This window comes from Sinocyclocheilus anshuiensis, unplaced genomic scaffold (assembly GCF_001515605.1).
Source record: "Sinocyclocheilus anshuiensis isolate Anshui unplaced genomic scaffold, SAMN03320099.WGS_v1.1 scaffold1671, whole genome shotgun sequence".
Classification (NCBI taxonomy): Eukaryota; Metazoa; Chordata; class Actinopteri; order Cypriniformes; family Cyprinidae; genus Sinocyclocheilus; species Sinocyclocheilus anshuiensis.
Window position 1 is genome coordinate 227,872 of NW_015549701.1, and position 20,241 is coordinate 248,112.

At 43.6% G+C, this 20,241-nt stretch overlaps 5 protein-coding genes across 11 annotated transcripts in view; 3 read left to right on the top strand and 2 right to left on the bottom strand.

The window, feature by feature from the left end:
• Positions 1–2,915, top strand: part of LOC107660561 (WD repeat-containing protein 20) — a 19,781-nt gene extending 16,866 nt beyond the window's left edge. The window contains exon 4 of the mRNA XM_074186906.1: positions 2,900–2,915. The gene's annotated coding sequence lies outside the window, so the exon portion shown is untranslated. The remainder of the gene's footprint in view (positions 1–2,899) is intronic.
• nemf (nuclear export mediator factor) overlaps positions 1–11,543 on the top strand; it is a 14,435-nt gene extending 2,892 nt beyond the window's left edge. The window contains exons 13-28 of the mRNA XM_016449869.1: positions 158–270; positions 339–396; positions 572–630; positions 1,562–1,679; positions 1,768–1,987; positions 2,068–2,110; positions 2,191–2,240; positions 2,719–2,851; positions 2,944–3,021; positions 3,172–3,357; positions 3,451–3,483; positions 8,859–8,965; positions 9,089–9,132; positions 9,210–9,289; positions 9,366–9,571; positions 11,533–11,543. Coding sequence (XP_016305355.1) covers positions 158–270; positions 339–396; positions 572–630; positions 1,562–1,679; positions 1,768–1,987; positions 2,068–2,110; positions 2,191–2,240; positions 2,719–2,851; positions 2,944–3,021; positions 3,172–3,357; positions 3,451–3,483; positions 8,859–8,965; positions 9,089–9,132; positions 9,210–9,289; positions 9,366–9,443 — 1,400 coding nt within the window. The 3' untranslated portion in view covers positions 9,444–9,571; positions 11,533–11,543. The remainder of the gene's footprint in view (positions 1–157; positions 271–338; positions 397–571; positions 631–1,561; positions 1,680–1,767; positions 1,988–2,067; positions 2,111–2,190; positions 2,241–2,718; positions 2,852–2,943; positions 3,022–3,171; positions 3,358–3,450; positions 3,484–8,858; positions 8,966–9,088; positions 9,133–9,209; positions 9,290–9,365; positions 9,572–11,532) is intronic.
• klhdc2 (kelch domain containing 2) lies at positions 9,903–14,985 on the bottom strand. Of its 4 annotated transcripts, none has more exons than XM_016449878.1 (14): positions 14,868–14,985; positions 12,957–13,133; positions 12,732–12,817; positions 12,542–12,659; positions 12,334–12,446; positions 12,139–12,220; positions 11,984–12,067; positions 11,829–11,909; positions 11,140–11,198; positions 10,945–11,054; positions 10,798–10,870; positions 10,638–10,725; positions 10,320–10,372; positions 9,903–10,247 (listed from the first exon to the last, which is right to left on the bottom strand). In XM_016449878.1, the coding sequence occupies exons 2-14, from the start codon at positions 13,119–13,121 to the stop codon at positions 10,136–10,138; spliced, it is 1,224 nt and encodes a 407-aa protein (XP_016305364.1). In that variant the 5' UTR covers positions 13,122–13,133; positions 14,868–14,985; the 3' UTR covers positions 9,903–10,135. The 4 variants fall into 4 exon arrangements, with proteins under 4 accessions (XP_016305364.1, XP_016305365.1, XP_016305363.1 ...); XM_016449879.1 differs by lacking the exon at positions 14,868–14,985 and adding an exon at positions 14,141–14,159; XM_016449877.1 differs by lacking the exon at positions 14,868–14,985 and adding an exon at positions 13,626–13,680.
• lrr1 (leucine rich repeat protein 1) lies at positions 13,710–16,580 on the top strand. Of its 4 annotated transcripts, none has more exons than XM_016449872.1 (5): positions 13,710–13,798; positions 14,171–14,374; positions 14,459–14,557; positions 15,324–16,051; positions 16,142–16,580. In XM_016449872.1, exons 2-5 carry the CDS (start codon positions 14,192–14,194, stop codon positions 16,395–16,397), a joined length of 1,266 nt encoding a protein of 421 aa, XP_016305358.1. In that variant the 5' UTR covers positions 13,710–13,798; positions 14,171–14,191; the 3' UTR covers positions 16,398–16,580. The 4 variants fall into 4 exon arrangements, with proteins under 4 accessions (XP_016305358.1, XP_016305360.1, XP_016305356.1 ...); XM_016449874.1 differs by lacking the exon at positions 13,710–13,798 and adding an exon at positions 13,831–13,911; XM_016449870.1 differs by lacking the exon at positions 13,710–13,798 and adding an exon at positions 13,945–14,019.
• A 119-nt stretch (positions 16,581–16,699) lies between these two features.
• dnaaf2 (dynein axonemal assembly factor 2) lies at positions 16,700–18,913 on the bottom strand. Its single transcript, XM_016449898.1, has 2 exons — positions 17,450–18,913; positions 16,700–17,306 (listed from the first exon to the last, which is right to left on the bottom strand). The coding sequence occupies exons 1-2, from the start codon at positions 18,767–18,769 to the stop codon at positions 16,863–16,865; spliced, it is 1,764 nt and encodes a 587-aa protein (XP_016305384.1). The 5' UTR covers positions 18,770–18,913; the 3' UTR covers positions 16,700–16,862.
• Between the last annotated feature and the right edge of the window lie 1,328 nt (positions 18,914–20,241).

Here is a 20,241-nt window from a genome sequence, read left to right on the forward strand (position 1 = left end):
TAGAAATCACTGAAGTGATTCTGATCAGGTGACTGACTCGTTACATTGACGCATTTGGCAGATGTTTCAGTCCTGACGTGCTGTTTGTGCTGCTCGTGTGTGAAACTCTTTCATCCAAACACACAGCAGGATCTGTGACTGAGCTTCTGTTTCTCAGGCGAGGCTGTTCCTCCGCGGACGCTCACCGAGGCCGGGACGATGGCCGTGTGCTACAGCGCAGCGTGGGATGCTAAAGTGGTCACCAGCGCGTGGTGGGTTCACCATCATCAGGTGAGCGGCGGCACACACAGAAGCAGGTGTCGTTGAGTTCAGACGCTCATGTGCTTCATCTCACACAGGTGTCCAAAACCGCGCCGACGGGAGAGTATCTGACCACCGGCAGCTTCATGATCAGAGGTGAATATTACTGTGCATTACATGGATATATATATATATATATATATATATATTATATTAAAATGAAGAGGTCTTACCTGTGTCTGGATCCCACTTCCAACACTAAAGTTGCTTCATATCTTGTTCAAAAGTTTGCAATATGAAACAATTAATGTTTTGTATCACTTTTCCACAGGGAAGAAAAACTTTTTGCCCCCTTCATATCTGATCATGGGCTTTGGGTTTCTGTTTAAGGTAAAGACGTCGCCGACACGAAACAATGACAGCATAATCACATCATATGACGCATTAATGCTAAGATAGCGTGGCTTGGTGGTTAACTCTTTCACCGCCAGCGTTTCTGATCATTTTCACACAAATTTCATGGTGCTCAGATTATTTTGTTGTATGAATATCTGAACATGCAATATGTCAAAAGAAAGAACAGAGCCTCTGCTTTTAAACAAAAAACCTGTTTTATTCTAGCTTCATGCAGTCTTTTTTCTCAACACTTGAATGTGGGTACGTTTCATTAAAAAAGCATTTCGAACGAACAGCTGAGAAAATGCTGTTTTTGTCAAAGACTACATCTGGATCAGATTCAGAACGATGATCAAAGCACAGATGGAGACGATCGCCTGCATCAACACATCCAGAGCTTCACAGTCCTAATCCACAGACACTTCATTACATTACTTCACTTCATACATACGCGATCGCTCGTTCCTGCTTCTTCTTCACCGTGTTTTGATCCAGAGATTCAGTGCTCTTTCAGAAGATGTGTAATAGCGCCTCCTACTGTATAACAGTGAAAACACAGAAAGCCGGAAAATTCCGTCAATGGCGGGGAAGTCAAGTCACCTTTATTTCTATAGCGCTTTATACAGTACAGATTGAGTCAAAGCAGCTTTACAGTGTTAAACAGGAAAAGAGTTTGTCAATAATGCAAACTAAATTCAATTCTGCTGTAGAGCAGCTCTAAAAAGAGGACAATAGTAAACATTTCAGTTAAAGTCAGTTCCTCATTGATTCAGCTCAGTTCTCTTCTGATAGTGTCTGTGCAGTCAAGCTGAGAGTTAAGAGAAAGAGATGAAGATCTGTGCTGCTACCTGAGTTATGTGATCGTAATCATCACTCGTTCATGTCAACCTTCAGTTTTCCAGTCTCTCTGCGTCTGTGATTGTAGGTGGATGATCAGAGTGTTTTTAGGCATCGTGGAGAGAGGAAGATGAAAACCCTGGATGAGGAAGAGGACATGACCTCCAGCTCTGCAGATCTCCTGGAGGAAGGAGAAGAACTCTTAGGTGTCAGCACACGTTCACAAACATCATCATCATCAGTGTCCAGCCTTCTGTCAGATGTTCAGACGGTCTGTGGTTGATTGTGTCTCAGATGAGGACAGTGGGAACGAGCACGAGGAGCAGCGGGAGTCCAGCGGGACGCCAGACGAGATGACCACATGTGCAAACATCAGAGACGAGGACGAAGCAGAAGACGACGAGCAGCCGGCCGAGGAAGAGAACGCAGCAGAAGATGGAGACGAGGAAGATCAGAGCACCGAGATCAGCTTTCCAGACACCAGCATCTCTCTGTCTCACCTGCAGCCGCACAGGTGACGCTCGCTCAGACTCTGTTCCACTGCTGTATGAAAAGCATTGGCTGTTTTGAGTCAGTCTGTGTCTTTCTCCACAGGACTCTTCAGAGCGACGCTTTCAAACAGGATGATTCACATCAGGTGAGTTACAGATGGTGAGATCACGTGACGCTGCTCAGCTTTGAGTCAAGCGAAGGTTAACAGCTGCGTCTGTGCTGCAGGTGAACACCGAGACTCAAGTCAAGAAGCACCTGACGGCCAAACAGCGCAGGTGAGACGCTAGAAACGCCAGCCTGGCACGTTTATTTCTACAGTGCTTTCTACAATACAGAATGATTCAAAGCGGCTTCACAGAAATATACAGGAAAATAACAGCATCAATGATGCAAACTTCATCAAATATGAGAGAAAAACTAATTCATCTGTAAAATATCGGTGTCATCATTATGTTAATTTAATGTTTAATTGAATATCCTCCTTCAAAAATGTGTAAACCACTTTAAGTGTAAAGAAAAGATAATAGTGCTGTATCAATAAGTTAATTAGCTATGAAACAAACTCGTTTCAGCTGTAAAGCAGCTCTACAGAAGACAATAGAGTCATTATTCAGATCCGTTCAGTTTCTATTCTAATCTAATAGTGCAGTCAAATCAATAATATTACTGAAAATTAAGAGTCTTGAAGCCAATCGTGAGCAAAGACATCAGTTAGATCAGCATAACTAGTTAATCGACCATCGCTGTCATCAGGGACATGAAGAAGAAGCAGAAACCGGACACGGATGATCCGGAGGAATCCGACTCCAAACCGCCGGAAGCTGCGAGCGTGACACAGACGTGCAGGAACGGAGCGGCCAATCAGCCACTGAAGAGAGGACAGAAGGTTATAAACCACTGAACCCGTGATCTTCACGTGTAACATACAGTCACGTGTTCCTGCTGCTGTGTCACATGATGATGCTTTGTTTTTCCCAGAACAAACTGAAGAAGATGAAGGACAAATACAAAGACCAGGATGAAGAGGACCGAGAGATCATGATGAAGTTATTGGGGGTAAGTGTCTCCTGAGATCCAGCACATGAACATTTCACATATAACACGAGTTTACAAGACCATCAGTGAATGCAGTGTTACCCATGAGCACACACTAGTGCCAGCACACACAGTTCATCTGCATCTGTCATTCACACACAATGAAAACAGTCCGCAGGATCCAATAAAGAGGAAAAAGCAAAGAAGGGCAAGAAAGGAAAAATGAAAGAAGTGGTGGTAAAGAAACCTCAACCTCATCAGAAAGAAGCCGTGAAGCCCAAAGCCGAAAACACCATCCGGAAGACGGAAGATGCTGAAGCTTTTGAAGATCCTGCAGGAGGAGATCAAGACATCAAGGTCGCAGCACTGATTCATGACCTGTAATATCTGACAGATGAAATACTACACGTGTGTGATCTGTGAATGAAGGGGGTTGTGATTGTGTTGCAGGAGACGGAGGACGTGGACAATCCTGCTGCTGAGGTGAGTGAAGCCAGAAAACAAACAGGAAGAGGAATGTAAACTTCCTGCAGCCGCCGGGAATCATGTGTGTCTACATCTGAAAGCTCTCAGCCGTCTGAGAAGAAGAGTAGCATCAGTGTGAAATGCTCTGAACACAATGAACACTTGTTTCACCTCTGCTGTGTTTGATCAGTTTTCACCAGTTTCTCTTAATTCTCTAGCTGAGGTAGTTGGGCGGTTAAAACCTACAAACTGTGGTTGTGATATTATTCCATCTAGATTAGTTAAGAACATTTTTTGATATTATTGGTCCCAGTATACTGATTTTAATTAACAGAAGCTTCAAAACAGCAGTAGTTCCAATGGATTTTAAGCATGCCATTGTACAGCCCCTTTTGAAAAAAACTAATTTGGATCCAAATGTTTTATCTAATTACTGGCCTATTTCTAAATTGCCATTTTTATCTAAAATCCTAGAAAAAGTCACATTAAACCAATTGCAGACCATTCTAGTTCAAAATGAGATCTTTGAGAAATTTCAGTCAGGGTTTAAAGCAAGTCATAGTACAGAAACGGCCTTGTTGAAAGTTTTAAATGATATTTTTATTTCGATTGATTCAGGCAGCTCAGTGGTTTTAGTTTTACTAGACCTCAGTGCAGCATTTGATACCATTGATCACAATATTCTTGTCTCTCGTCTAGGAATCCGGTGTATGGCACTTGAGTGGTTCAAATCCTTTCTTTTTAATAGAACGTTTTCAGTCCATTTTGGTCAACATTACTCTAAAACGGCCCCATTGTCTAGTGGAGTTCCACAAGGATCCATTCTCGGCCCAGTCTTGTTTTCATTATATATCTTACCCTTCGGTTCTATATTTCATACGCATGGAGTATCTTTTCATTGTTACGCAGATGACACTCAGGTGTATCTACCTTTGCAGAAACAGGATAAAAGCTCTTTTGAGTCACTTTTGAGTTGTTTACATGAAGTTAAATCTTGGATGTCACAAAATTATCTGAATTTGAATGAAAGCAAAACTGAAATAATCTGGTTCGGGGCTCCTGACACCCAAAACTCTTTTGACTTGGGCAATTTAGCTCCCTTCTGTAAATCTGTGGTGAAGAACCTTGGTGTCCAATTTGATAGTTCTTTGAAATTTGATAAACAGATCAACTCCGTGGTCAAATTCTATTTAAGCTCAATAGCAAAGGTTAAACCATTTCTGTCCTCCAGTGATTTTGAAAGGATTATTCATGCTTTTATTTCTGTAAGACTGGATTACTGTAACTCACTGTATGTGGGTATTAGCCAAGTATTGTTAAATCGTCTTCAATTGGTTCAAAAAAGCGGCTGCTAGGCTTTTAACAGGTACTGTTGTTAAAACAAAAATATCATTATTAAAGCAAATAAGAGGAAACACAGGGCTGCTCTCTCGATTTCTCTTACAAAGACTCCAGTTGCTTTCCTTTAGACTGCAGTAATTTTGCTGCCAAGTGCATGTTCGCTCTATAACTACCCCACAAAACCTTCTATTAAACATAATGGAACATTTTCTCCTCCCATTAGCTGGTTGCGGTGGGCTGCAGCATGTAGATACTAGCTGGTCTATTCAATATGATCGCTTAATGACCATTTAAAATGTGTGAAAGAGGAGTAATGTGTGCTAGAGAGAAGCTGAAACATTTGAACTTCACATCTTGCGTAATGGTGAGGTGTGGTTCTTTGGCAACTCTATAATTTTAACTCGATATGACATCACCTTTTCCAGTACAGCTACCTTTGGAAGCTTCTGCTTAACTTAAGAGAAACAATCATAGGAGACTGAAAGTCATTAAATCTATTCACAAACAAAGAGACTGTCATGTTTCAAAACATCTCACAATATTTATATTGCAAATTCTTTTCATTGTTCACCAGAGATATTGATCTGGACATTCTTTTTTCTCAAAGCCAACATGAAATTGGAATTCTGTTTACCTTGCTCAATGTTCCTGATCTTTCTGTGAATGACTGATCGCTGGATACTGTTCTAAAGAGAAAAGTTTGTCTTTGTAATATCAAATCTAAATATAATAACTAACTTTTGCTCTGAAATGACCTCCCTTTTCCACTGATATCACGTGGCCACTCAGTTTATATAAAAGAGACAAAAAGGTGCTTTTGAGCATCAAAACAATAAAAGTTTAAAACAGCTTTAAATTTAGTCCCCCTCTAGAAAAAGTCACATTAAACCAATTGCAGACCTTTCTAGTTCAAAATTAGATCTTTGAGAAATTTCAGTCAGGGTTTAAAGCAAGTCATAGTACAGAAACGGCCTTGTTGAAAGTTTTAAATTATATTTTTATTTCGATTGATTCAGGCAGCTCAGTGGTTTTAGTTTTACTAGACCTCAGTGCAGCATTTGATACCATTGATCACAATATTCTTGTCTCTCGTCTAGGAATCCGGTGTATGGCACTTGAGTGGTTCAAATCCTTTCTTTTTAATAGAACGTTTTCAGTCCATTTTGGTCAACATTACTCTAAAACGGCCCCATTGTCTAGTGGAGTTCCACAAGGATCCATTCTCGGCCCAGTCTTGTTTTCATTATATATGTTACCCGTAGGTTCTATATTTCATAAGCATGGAGTATCTTTTCATTGTTACGCAGATGACACTCAGGTGTATCTACCTTTGCAGAAACAGGATAAAAGCTCTTTTGAGTCACTTTTGAGTTGTTTACATGAATTTAAATCTTGGATGTCACAAAATTATCTGAATTTGAATGAAAGCAAAACTGAAATAATCTGGTTCGGGGCTCCTGACACCCAAAACTCTTTTGACTTGGGCAATTTAGCTCCCTTCTGTAAATCTGTGGTGAAGAACCTTGGTGTCCAATTTGATAGTTCTTTGAAATTTGATAAACAGATCAACTCCGTGGTCAAATCTTGTTTCTTCTATTTAAGATCAATAGCAAACATAGGTTAAACCGTTTCTGTCCTCCAGTGATTTTGAAAGGGTTATTCATGCTTTTATTTCTGTAAAACTGGATTACTGTAACTCACTGTATGTGGGTATTAGCCAAGTATTGTTAAATCGTCTTCAATTGGTTCAAAATGTGGCTGCTAGGCTTTTAACAGGTACTCGTAAAAAACAGCATGTAACACCGATTTTAGAGTCACTTCAGTGGTTGCCAATGCAGTACATAATTGATTTTAAACTATTGATTGTTGTATATAAAGCATTGCATAATTTGGCCCCACCATATTTAGTGGATCTCCTTAGACAGAAACTGTCCTGTTTTAGCATGTTCAGCACATCCGATTTACAATGTACGGTATGTCAGCACTTCTCAACTGAAGGGACACCTAAACACAACTGAACTAACATCTATGTTTAAATCACAATAATAACAAAATAATAAACATATGTATAGAGGATAAAACCTAAATGCAACCTGTAGTCTAACATTAAAATTATATAATGGAAAAATTAGGGCTTTGACGTGACATTGCTGCATGTAACCTTGGCAGTGCTGCTGTTCAATAAATTGATTTTTATTGGCCTCGCTGTTGGGGATGTTAAAATTGTTTTGTACACCATTACATGTGAAGATTTGCTTAATTTCTTTGTGCAGAAAACTGATGATATTAGGTCACATTTGGTACCTGTTTCTTATGATCCCCCTATTACTTGTTTCACCTCTGCTGTGTTGATCTTAATTCTCAAGCTGAGGTAGTTGGGCAGTTAAAACCTACAAACTGTGGTTGTGATATTATTCCATCTAGATTAGTTAAGAACATTTTTTGATATTATTGGTCCCAGTATACTGACTTTAATTAATAGAAGCTTCAAAACAGCAGTAGTTCCAATGGATTTTAAGCATGCCATTGTACAGCCCCTTTTGAAAAAAACTAATTTGGATCCAAATGTTTTATCTAATTACTGGCCTATTTCTAAATTGCCATTTTTATCTAAAATCCTAGAAAAAGTCACATTAAACCAATTGCAGACCATTCTAGTTCAAAATGAGATCTTTGAGAAATTTCAGTCAGGGTTTAAAGCAAGTCATAGTACAGAAACGGCCTTGTTGAAAGTTTTAAATTATATTTTTATTTCGATTGATTCAGGCAGCTCAGTGGTTTTAGTTTTACTAGACCTCAGTGCAGCATTTGATACCATTGATCACAATATTCTTGTCTCTCGTCTAGGAATCCGGTGTATGGCACTTGAGTGGTTCAAATCCTTTCTTTTTAATAGAACGTTTTCAGTCCATTTTGGTCAACATTACTCTAAAACGGCCCCATTGTCTAGTGGAGTTCCACAAGGATCCATTCTCGGCCCAGTCTTGTTTTCATTATATATCTTACCCTTCGGTTCTATATTTCATACGCATGGAGTATCTTTTCATTGTTACGCAGATGACACTCAGGTGTATCTACCTTTGCAGAAACAGGATAAAAGCTCTTTCGAGTCACTATTGAGTTGTTTACATGAAGTTAAATCTTGGCTGTCACAAAATTATCTGAATTTGAATGAAAGCAAAACTGAAATAATCTGGTTCGGGGCTCCTCTGACACCCAAAACTCTTTTGACTTGGGCAATTTAGCTCCCTTCTGTAAATCTGTGGTGAAGAACCTTGGTGTCCAATTTGATAGTTCTTTGAAATTTGATAAACAGATCAACTCCGTGGTCAAATTCTATTTAAGCTCAATAGCAAAGGTTAAACCATTTCTGTCCTCCAGTGATTTTGAAAGGATTATTCATGCTTTTATTTCTGTAAGACTGGATTACTGTAACTCACTGTATGTGGGTGTTAGCCAAGTATTGTTAAATCTTCTTCAATTGGTTCAAAATGCGGCTGCTAGGCTTTTAACAGGTACTCGTAAAAGACCGCATGTAACACCGATTTTAGCCTCACTTCAGTGGTTGCCAGTGCAGTACAGAATTGATTTTAAACTATTGATTGTTGTATAAAGCATTGCATAATTTGGCCCCACCTTATTTAGTGGATCTCCTTCGTACACACAAGCCACCCAGGTCTCTCAGATCAGCGAGACATCCCAAGGACTAGATTGAAGTTGAGCGGTGACCGGGTGTTTGCAGTAGCAGCTCCGAAGCGCTGGAATAAGCTACCTCTACATCTCAGACTGGCTCCGTCGTTAGGCTATTTTAAACGAAAATTGAAAGTGCATTTACTTGAATTAGCGTTTGGTTCTGCAGACTAATTAGCTAGAGGCTTTTTTTTATAACATTTGTTGTTGTTGGTCATTGTTTGAAAGTTAATATTGTGCCATTTTTATTTAGAGATTGTAGATTGGTCAACGTTACGTTGTTTTAATTGTGCTTTATAATTAAATAAACAAACACAATCATCAATGACTTATTAATGATTTCATTGTTTACATTTTTTTAGGATGGTGAAAACATTCTGGACTCGTTGACCGGTCTGCCTCATCCGGACGATGTGTTGATGTTCGCGGTGCCGGTTTGTGCTCCTTACATGGCGCTCTCCAACTACAAGTATGTTTTCAAGATGCACTGAACAGATCAGCACAAGAGCTAATAATAACAACATCACCTCTCAGAGCAGAATCATCGAATAAAAACCAGTGCTTCACTCTCAACTATCTGTCTTGACTCCAGGTACAAAGTGAAATTAACTCCAGGCACTCAGAAAAAGGGGAAAGGTAAAGATCGTCTTAATGTAGAACTTCAATGCTATAAATCCGTATGTAAATATACTAAGCGTGATCTGTGTCTGCAGCGGCCCGCACCGCCGTGCTGAGCTTCATGCGCGGGAAAGACGCCAGCGCTCGAGAGAAGGATCTCTTCAGGAGCATAAAGGTATTTGAAGCAGATGGTTCATGAATCTTGAGCGTTGAACTGAAGGTGTGTGTGATGTAACGCTGCTGTTTTACAGGACACTGATCTGTCCAGAAACATGCCTGGTAAAGTCAAGGTTTCTGCACCAAACCTGTTAGCAGCAAAGAAGAAGTGAAGCTGTGGCTGCTGGATGATTTCGGCTGAGAGGCACTGAGCACATCCCACAATGCTTTCAGTCGCCTTCTGGAAGACTGAATATTTACATTATATTGTATACCAGAGAACAGTTTAAGCTTCAAGTTTGTTGGTTTTTTCCCTCATCAATTAATTGCATTTAATAATAAATAAATAAAAATAATTATATAAATGTGAATGTTCCACCATTTATTTTCCATGTTGGAAAAAAACGATACAAAATGTAGGCTTCGTTACAAATCTGCATCAGGATTAGAGTTGTGCTGAATCATGAGAATTTGTCAGATAATCTTGAAGAGATTCAGTACATTTGTGAAGTGGGCTGACAGACCGATATCTAATAACAGCTGATTTCATTCAGAAAGTGCTGATTGTTTGGTTACAGTTAGGAAATTGTTACAAACTGTAACACTCTGGCGACAAAAAAAGACCATTAACCAGTGTTTGACGTTTTTAATGCAGATGTGGTATTAATGAATGTAGGTGAAACTGCTAGAATCAAATCGGGCATGGTTTTTGCTCTGTCCAGTGGAATAAATGTTTTTTCTGCTACACTCTTAAATGACATTGCCTTTCCCAGTCCGTATGAGATGAGACACTAACCCATCATAAAAGTCTCGTTTTTTTCCACAGAGATCCATCCTCTTGTTCTCATCTGACTGTGATTGTCTTCTAGGAATCTGCCACAGTTCTCTGTTTGAGCCGAAGGAGCAGGGCTTTGGGCAGAACGTCCCACATGTGCTCCAGTCGCTTCTGGTGCAGGACAGCCACGTCGAAACACAACCTGGACACGGCACAATCAAACTTTAGAGAGGATCCAGGACAGTAAGTGTGACGCTTCGGAGAAATCACTCACCTCACCAGCGATTTGGGCTGAACAGTGAAAAGCAGTAATTCGTTGGTATGAGCCTGTCAATACAAGTGGAAGAAAGAACCGTAGCTGAGTGGATTCAGACGGACGCTTCGAGTAAAGACAGCAGTAAGACTGAGAAAACATCCAGGGTTTAAAGTGATTGATCCTAAATCTGTAAACTGTTCTACGTTGAAACTGTCTTGGGTGTCTGTCTCAAAACTACAAGTGAACATTATTAACTACAGAGCATTTGTTTTCTACTCTAATGCATCAGTAGCATTTTGCTAATTATAAGGGAGTAGATATTGATGTTTTGCTCACGGCCTGTTGGTGAGAGAGAAGATTATTGGCGCATCCTCCGAACACGAACACTTCCCCATCAGGACCTAAACACGCCGTGTGCCACAGTCTGCAGAAAACACAGACATCAGCATCAGAGACGGCAAACACAGCCGGTGAACGAGACGAGTGTCAGACGCACCTGGGCCGCTCTGTGTGCTCGTGTTTAAACGGTTTCCACTCGTTCTTACCGACGCAGTACAGCCAGGCATCGCCTGCAAAACAAACACTGATGAAACGCTTGTGTTTTCAGGGACGGGTGAAGCTGCGTCACATCTGCGTCACTCACTCAGTGTTTCTCTGTCAGTAGTGAAGCCGCCGAACAGAAAGAGATGATCCGCTGACACCGGAGTGAAGGAGTGCCACGAGCGGCCGACAGGACCGTGCTGAGGAACACACCTAGAACAAACACAAGCTTATCCAGCACATCCCAGAGAGGAACGTTTCAATCAGGATTCATCAGCTAGGAACACACTGAACGTACATCTCACTCCATTCCCACGTGTCCATGTTGATGCAGTACAGATCGTTCAGCCGATGATCCTGTGGTGCAGAAGATTCAGCTTTTGAACACAAATCATGCTTAAAGCAGGGCTGTACGTTAACTTTTTTTTCACATAGCACTGGTGCTACAGAGGTTGAAAGTTTTGTAGCACTACATTGTAGCAAAGTGTCATTTCTTCAGTGTTGTCACATGAAAAGATATAATAAAATATTTACAAAAATGTGAGGGGTGTACTCACTTCTGTGACACAAACACAAGTAATGGAGTTCATCACTTAAACAGGCACTGATGTTCCATACAGAGCACAAAAAATACAAACCATCACAAAAATAGTTTTTAGACAAAGTTTTCTTAATTTGCTAAAAATGGAAGAGTGCAGAAACATAACACCTCTTACACCTAAACAAAATATAAAATAAAAAAGAATGGCAGACATTTAGGCCAAAGTGAGCAAAGAAAAACATATTTGTCATTATTTTATATTTGTTATTAGAAAATAAGAAAGATATACATTACAAATACACATAATATACAAATAAAACAAACAGTGCTTCATTTTTCAGGTACAGTATTTAGCAGTAACATTCAAGAAATTGAATGAACAACTCACTCACACACACACACACATTCACACACTCACTCACTCTCACACACACTCACACACTCACCATGTAACGGCCTCCGAAGACGTAACCTCTGTTTCCGATGCTGGCGCAGGCGTGAGCGGCTCGTGGTGACGGAGCGTCTCCCTGTACAGACACACAGCATTTGAACCGGATCACATGAGTTCTACACCATCATACATGATTTACAGGTTTAAGACCTTTGTGATGGGTTGGCTCCACGCTGCCGTCTCCAGATCCAGAATGTGTATGTGATTGTTCCAGCCTCGTCCTGCGTGGTTGCCCTGAAAAACAGCACATCCCATTTCTCATCAGTCGTGTCACAGGTGACTGCTGGTGAAGAAGACGGACTCACCATGAATGAATTTTCATCGAGTGCAAATGTTCCTCTGTGACCGGGCTGCGCTATGTAGCCGTAGCCACCGAAATACGCCAGCCTGTGGAAACAGACCACAAACAGCTGGAGCAAAGTCATGGCATCTCGCTAATAAGATCATCTCATGGTTCGACCGTCTCAGACGCTCCATAGAGCTGTTTGAGGAGCACGTACTGGTTTCTGTAAACCCAGCAGCCCAGCTTGTCTTTGCAGGTCGGCGCCAGACCCGTCAGATCACTCATCTTCTCCCAGCGGAGCACAGACGCTCTCAGCGGCAGACGGTAGACCTGCAGGACACGAGTCGACGAAGCAAAAACCGACATTGGTAGCTCTCTGAGACTCACAGCTGCCTCTAGTGTCTCGCTTTAGAAGAAGGACTCACCAGATTAGTGTTTCCTCGGGCCTGATGTCCGCCGAACAGATAGAGAACGCCGTCCACACACGAGCCGCAGCTGCCCGACATCGAGTTCGGCACATCGCCCTCCGAACGCTTCATTCTCCTGCAAAATAACACACTGTTAGCGGCGTTAAACTCTCATGTGTTCAGCTCGTGTGACAGCAGAGTGGTTTACCATCTTCCCGTCTCCATGTTGTATATCCAGATTTCATTCTTCGGTAAATACAAGTCTGTGAATTCAGCCGCTTCAATATCTGCATTCTGATAAAACGACAGTGATAATATAAAGATCTCTTTACACAGTGACCTTCAAAACAGTACAGATGTTCAGTTAGATGTGAAAGTGTGACGAACAGGTTGATGCAAGTATGACGGACCTTAAATATGAATAAATACACACCTTGTATCCTCCCCATATGAACATGCAGCTGCCGTCAGTGACAGCGATGTGGCCGCTGCGCTCCGCTGGACTCTCTCTGGACACAAACACCTCCTGCTCCTGCAGCCAGTCCAACTCATCTTCATCATCCTCATCCTCCATGTTTGGTACAGGATCTTCCTCCATGGCTGACAGTCACTAGAGTGAGATGTACGTGTTACTGATGAAACATCTATTTAACGTTCAGCACATCATTCATTCATCTGCAGATTGCTTTACAGATGTCAACACACACACACACATACACTCTTATAGCAATCCCACAAGAACAGAAAGTCCATGTCCGATGTTTTCCGTGTATTTACAATATAACTCCTCTACAGAGTTTCATATGGTCAGTGTATGTTACACATGTCATCTTCAGCACAGATTAAATCACTCTTTGAATGGATAAATAGTCAGTAGTGTTGATCAAATCGAGAGAGTCTTCAGTAATCAGATCGTGTTGTTTTGGTAAAGCAGCTGATGCGCGCTCGCCTCTACAGAATAATGACAGAAAACTACTCACACGAATGAAAACTAGTACTGCTGTCGCTTCTGTGGGTTACACGAATGAGTCATGGAAAGTAGCTTGTGATGAGCAGCGCTGCTCGCATGAATTAAAACTCTTTTTATGCAGAACGGCCTCACCGGAAATATCTTGTGGTAAAGTTTCGCCGCCATATTAGTGAGGTCAGTCCGTCAGTGTTCACTGCGCATGCGCGGAGCGCAGAAGCGCGCGTTACGCAACAGCCTGAACACGAAACCGTCGTTAAAAGGGTTAAAGAGTGTTTTTTAAAACTTTAACCGCGTTATGCTTCCAGGTGAGTTATTTTAATCATTCCATGTGAGTTTGGTCTTACTATGGATCTGCTGGTTTGCTAATTAATCGATTCGAACGGAAGAACAGAGCAGCGCGAGCGCCTCAGAACTTCGGGTTCGTTTAATATTTTGTATGTTTTTTCAGTCAGAGCTTATTTACCAAGCAAATAACGACTAAACAGTTAGTCTCCGTAACTAGATACCAATCCAGTATTCACACACGGTAAGTTTGTCGTGTTGTCGATGTTTAATGAAGAAATCCATTGTTTTTTATGCAAAACATCCGACCGTATTATGATCGTGAGACTAACGTTAACCCAAACCGAACTAACGCGGACTCCGACCTCGATGTGTCCGTCGGTGCTGTTCCACAGGCAGGTCGTGTGGTGGTCAGTATGAGGCTGCAGTGTGATGTGGAGGTCGTTAACCGCGCTTTACCGTCGCTCGGGCTACGGAGTACCGGCAGATCCCGCCGCGCGCTTCTATCCATCGGGACACACGCGGACCGGAGCTCGCCGAGCGGCAGCCCGTATCTGCTCATCTGCACCGCCAGAGACCGCAGCGGGTCCAGATACAAGGCAGGCTTCTCTCCGTAACCTTCCTCTCATGGCTGCTGCGGCAGATATCGATCAGCTCCTGACTCTGTGTGTGTTTCTCTGCAGCTGAAGGACAACATCGAGAAGTTCTTCACCTGGTTCGTGGAAGAAGGCAAAGCCACGGTTCGGCTGAAGGAGCCTGCGATAGACATCTGTCTGAGTAAAGTAAAGACGTGCTTTCATTTCTGCTGGAGAAAAGTTGTTTAAATAAATGCATCTGCATCATACAGTCCATCCAAAGTGCAGTTATTATAGTGTTTTGGTAGTTTTGAAGCCAGCAAACTGATATTAGGCATAATGGCGGCTGATAAAAGATATAAGCTAAGGATATTGATTGGCACTTTCTGTGAGTCTGTATGTATTCTCTGTCTGAGTCAGCTACTTTCTAAAATCATGGGAATCCCATTTAAAGTTTTACATTTCTTTCATAGCTAGAGCGAGCATCTCTGCCAGTCTTTAGCTGCAAATATAATACCATTATAATCTAGATCAGGCGTGCCCAAACTGGGTCCTGGAGAGTTTAGCTGCAACCAGCTCCGAAACACCTGCCTATAAGTTTCTAGTATGCCTAGTAAGAGCTTGATTAGCTGCTTCAGGTGTGTTTAATTGGGGTTGGATCTAAACTCTGCAGGACACCGGCCCTCCAGGACCCAGTTTGGGCACCCCTGATCTACACTGATATCTACTTTTTTGTCACTGCTGATTCCTGCTTTACTTAAACTCGATATCTGCTGGTCGACGGTGATTCGCAGTAGCCTGACCTGATTCTCAGATGTCGGGGGAATATCTGCTGGCGTCGCTCTAGTTCCTGCACAGACCTGGTTTTGCATAAATAGAATATTGATGCTATTAAAAAGCTGAAGATACGGACGATGTCCATGATGGTTTGTGTGTGTGTGTGTGTGTGTGTGTGTGTGTGTGTGTCATACAGGCTGACAGCAGCAGCTTGAAGAGCTTCCTCTCCGCCGCTCGGCTGGCTCACAGAGGAAGTGACACGGACTCGCTCCCGCTGTCGTCCCTCGGCCCGGCCCGTGCCCGTGATGTGGAGAAACCCAAGAAGAAGCTCAGCATTCTGTCCAAGAAGGACTATCCGCTCACGTCCAGCTTCCCGCACTCTCTGGAGCAGCTGCAGGTGTCGTACTGCAGACTGACCCGTGTGGACCTACGCATGCTGTCGCTGCGAGCGCTGCGCCGGCTGGATCTCAGCAACAACCACATCAAGAAGCTGCCCTCCACCATCGGCGACCTGAGCTGCCTCGCCGAGCTGATTCTCCACAACAACCACCTGGAGAGCTTCAGCGACGGCCTGTGCTCCTCGACCCTGCAGACGTCACTCCAGCATCTGGACCTGAGTCAGAACCAGCTGCAGGTCCTGCCCGCTCGCTTCTGTCAGCTGCAGCAGCTGGTCAACCTCAAGCTGGACCAGAACAAGCTCCTGCGGCTGCCTTTCCACATCGGCCGGCTCTCCAAGCTGCGCTTCCTGTCCGCCGCTCACAACCAGCTCACCGTACTTCCTGCCAGCTTCAGAAAGCTGTGCCTGGAGAACCTGGACCTGTTTGGAAACCCGTTTACACAAGCCAATGCTCTGGAGCACACGATCCGGCTCACGTTCCCGCTGAGGCTGCAGGAGCTAGCGTCCCGCGCCGTGGTGGAGCTCAGGTGAGGCCCGTTCCGCTGCTTTGACAGACGCCAGTCTGCTGATGTCACGCTGTGTTGCTAACGCTGTTCTTGTCTTGTTCTCCGTGGCAGAATCCCACACGGCCCTCACTCCGTGCCGCTGCACCTGTGTCACCAGCTGGACTTCTCTCAAGCCTGCGACTGCGGCCGGGCCTGTGTGGACTCCTACATCCAGACGGCCGTCAGCTTCAACCTGCACCTGGTGTCTCACACCGTAGTGTTAGTGGACAACATGGGCGGCACCGAGGCTCCGGTGCAGAAGCACTTCTGCTCGCTCATGTGTTACTGTGAGTTCATGGACGGCTGCGTGCAGCGTGACCTCAGATGACGACGCGAGGATCGCACTCTCGTGTGGTTTAGTGGCAATGTATGAGCGTCACAAGCGAGCACTGCTCGGTGTTTCAGTGTTTGTTCTCTTTTAGCTCGATGTTTAAGGGTTTGTTCACTGGACAGTTTTGTGCAAAAGACCTTTAAACTCCAGCATCACAACATATATTTTGTGAAATAAATAAAAGTCATTAAAACAAAAGTTTGAGCTGTCAAAGAAATTATTGAATGATTTCACATGACAGGCTTTTCTGTATTTTTTTATTTTTTTTTATTTCAATCAAGCTTTATTTCATTTCCCCCCAAAAGGTCAATCTCTGTTTTAAGTAGATTTCTGAACAAAACAGAACAAAGATTTTTATTTTACTCTACATTTAAACATTCAACTTGAGTGAACTAAAACGAAAACTAAATAAATGACACGTCATGACTATAAAACCCTAATAATGCGATATCACACTATCAGTTAGCTAAGGTCCAAATCAGACCACAGAGAGTTCTGGAAGCACAAGGCGGCCGAGGTCTTGTGAGTGCAGATGAAGACGTGTCTGCCGTCGGGCTCGGTCTCTCTCGGGATGACACCGTTAGCAGCCGCTGGTTCCTCCAATCGCTCCGTTGTGCTCTCGTGGTCTTCTGAGGAACGTCTCGTCTTTGGCTCAGTGTCCTGAGAAGCGCTCCGATCCTCCTCGTGATTCAGCTGCTGGTTAGCTGAGCTGCTGGATTGCTGGTTTATTAGTGCATTATTATCTGTCGTCAGCGGCTGGTGTGGAACTAATGCATTAGCGTCACTCGCTGTGTTCGACTCAAACACCTGTGTGTGTTCTGTCTCCAGAGCGCCGCTCACTTCATGGATGTCTTCATCTCGACCGTTTGCCGTCACGCGGGTTTGGATTTCAGCTTCGCTGGAAAACTTCCACAGAACAAGAGTAACAATTACACATTAGTATCAGTAATATCTATAGTATATCACATCCACTGCATTACTAGTGAATTTGATAGCTTGATATTAAATGCACAAAGATGAAAGTTTTATATAAAAGCTCAGTCACGTACTGTATTTGATGAAGAGTCGACCGGTCGATTGATGTTAATTCCATCTTCATTGTTCATTTCTACAGAGCAGATGAGATATAAATGATCTGGTTCCTGCGGTTCTGTTCGGTTCACAGCTGGATTGACGAGTGTCTGTGGTTCTGTCGTTAAATCGATTAACTGAGGTTCAGATGCGAAAGGAAAACTGGTTTCTGGCTCATGCTGTAGTCCAGCTGTATCGCATGCTGAGGTCTCAGGAACCTGATCTGCTGCATCATCCTCATCCTCACCGCTACCCTTCATCTCATCACATCTGATCTGGTGTAATGCTGTGCTCCTCACTGGCTGAACGGGAAGAGTGATCGTCAGCTGTTTCTTCGTTTTGTTGAACTTCGCATCTCCTTTATCTTCATCCACAGGGTACGAGAGCGGAAGATCTAGTTTATACGCTGGTTTCTGAGACTCCAGGACGAGCCGGCGCTCCTGCACGCTCACCTCAGCGTCCTGCGCAGATCTCAGCAGCGGTAGATCAACAGTGATGATGATCTCTCTGGGTCGGGCCCCGGGCCCCGAGTCTCTGGAGCACCTGTAATCCTGCAGATCGACGACTGACCGGTACTTTACGGTGTAATGTGGTTTTGTGGGCTGATTGGATGAAGATCTTGAGTCCTCAGGATCTGGAGGAGCGGCACAGGAGGCTCCTGGTTCTGGTTCTGGATCACTGGTGCTCTGCTGCTGCTCTGCAGGAATCGGCCTGCGGATCACAGCCGCCTGAGGAACACCTTTATACTTCATCTTCAGCTGCTTTATATTACTTGTATCCAGCTCGATGTGGAACGCGTCCTCGATGCCTCGGATGGCTGTGCTGTGGAGGAGCTGCAGCAGTCTCGTGCTGTCTTCCGCCGCGTGAAGCGCGTCTGGATGGAAAATGACGTCATAGATCATGCACCTGCTCCCGGCGGCGTCTCGGTCCGGTCTGCCCGGTGTCAGGCTGAACGGTAGACGCCAGTTGTAGCCCGCTTTCCCGTCTCGGCCTGTGGCCGCTTCGCTCGAGGGTTTATCGATCAGCTGATCGGAGCAGATATTGATGAAGCGCTTCTCGCCTGCGCCGCGGGTTTTCAGCACGTGATGAGCTTCAGGGTGAATAAACTGCACGTTCGTGCCTCTGTCCTTCTCCAGCTGCGTGATCTCCTCCTCGTATCTTCTCTTGTTCTCGGGGTTTGAGATCTCGGCCGCATATTCGTTCAGTAACTCGCGGAACTTCTCGTCTTTTAGAGCTTCGCCGAATCGATTTAGTTCATCACGTGTCAAATTAATTTCTTCGAGTTTGCTAAAATCCATTGTGAACCGTTAACTGTAAGTTACTAGTTTCCGAAGACCAGACAGTATTGAGCGCTTTTCACTGAACTGCGCGGAGTAACGAGGACTCGGTAACCATAGTAACCTGCCACAGCAGCCGGGAGCGCGCACGCTGTCCAGACGCTCTTCGCGTGAGCGCGCAGCTCGCTAATCTAATGGAGCTGGTTTCTGCTTCCAGAGACACACCAGTCCATCACCATCAGCTGAACAGAAGGGGAAAGAGGCGAGTCGTTTAAGATTCAATTGATATTTATATAGTTCCCAGAAGGAAACACAAGCTACATTTGCATTAGGTTATAAACACGTGTTTCAGCACTTATAAAGTGAAAAAAGTGACGTGACATTTGGCCAAGTATGGTGACCCATACTCGGAATTAGTGCTCTGCATTTATCCCATCCAAAGTGCACACACACAGCAGTGAACACACACACACCGTGAACACACACCCGGAGCAGTGGGCAGCCATTTATGCTGCGGCGCCCGAGGAGCAGTTGGGGGTTCGGTGCCTTGCTCAAGGGCACCTCAGTCGTGGTATTGAAGGTGGGAGAGAGCGCTGTACATTCACTCCCCCCACCTACAATCCCTGCCGGTACGAGACTCGAACCCACAACCTTTGGGTTACGAGTCCGACTCTCTAACCATTAGGCCACGACTTCCCCCTTATACACAAAACAGTAAAATAAAAATCGTTTCAAATGTTCAAATCTTGAATGTAGATCTTTAAACAATATTAAACAAACCTTTTTCAGATGTGCAGTATTTTATTTTAAAGGTGACGTATCATGAAAATCTGACTTTTCCAGGGTTTAAGTGCTATAATCAGGTCTCCGGTGCATCTACCAACCAAGCAAACCTGAAAAAGATGAACCCAGTAACTTTGTTTTGGGAAGCCTTTTTCTGCAAGCGTCTGAGAAAACCAGCGCGTCTGATGACGTGGCTCTCATTATAATATCACCGCCCCTTAATCTGTACATGGCACCGTCGTTGTGTTTTCACAAGCGACAGCGGTGTAGCAGCTCTAATGCCATGACGAAAGTTTTAGCAAAGCATGCTACTGTTCTGTGTTTGGCTGCACAGATGAGCACAGAACACTGTTTAGAGTCCCAGCCTCCGACGAGACAACAGAGCAGTGCATTTATTGATTTATTTACTGTTTATTGCTGCTGCCACACAGATCTAAAATAAACATGCGATTTATTTCCCAGCTGTTTACCTTCACAGACATAACCCACTGTTTTTGTAACTCGTGTGTTTTTAACGTAAACTTGTGTGTGAATGAGAACTTAGTTTAGTACAGCCGCTTTCTGTCCGTGTGCTTTGGATGTGTGCTCTCAGAAAACCATATATCAGAAGTTTAAACTCATATGGCTTAAAACATATGATTTCAGCAAGATAAACATGATAATCAGAACCAAAACAGATGTTTTTTTAGCAGGTACAAGCTGTAATGGCT

Coding starts and splice junctions, on each gene's coding strand:
- klhdc2 (XM_016449878.1), bottom strand. CDS start 13,121: ATGGAGGAAGATCCTGTACCAAACATGGAGGATGAGGATGATGAAGAT. Junction 11,910..11,983: donor GGAGCCAACCCATCACAAAG/GTCTTAAACCTG, acceptor GTGTCTGTACAG/GGAGACGCTCCGTCACCACG. Junction 10,726..10,797: donor GAGCACACAGAGCGGCCCAG/GTGCGTCTGACA, acceptor TGTTTTCTGCAG/ACTGTGGCACACGGCGTGTT.
- lrr1 (XM_016449872.1), top strand. CDS start 14,192: ATGAGGCTGCAGTGTGATGTGGAGGTCGTTAACCGCGCTTTACCGTCG. Junction 14,375..14,458: donor GCAGCGGGTCCAGATACAAG/GCAGGCTTCTCT, acceptor GTTTCTCTGCAG/CTGAAGGACAACATCGAGAA. Junction 14,558..15,323: donor TAGACATCTGTCTGAGTAAA/GTAAAGACGTGC, acceptor TGTGTCATACAG/GCTGACAGCAGCAGCTTGAA.
- dnaaf2 (XM_016449898.1), bottom strand. CDS start 18,769: ATGGATTTTAGCAAACTCGAAGAAATTAATTTGACACGTGATGAACTA. Junction 17,307..17,449: donor TCGACTCTTCATCAAATACA/GTACGTGACTGA, acceptor GTTCTGTGGAAG/TTTTCCAGCGAAGCTGAAAT.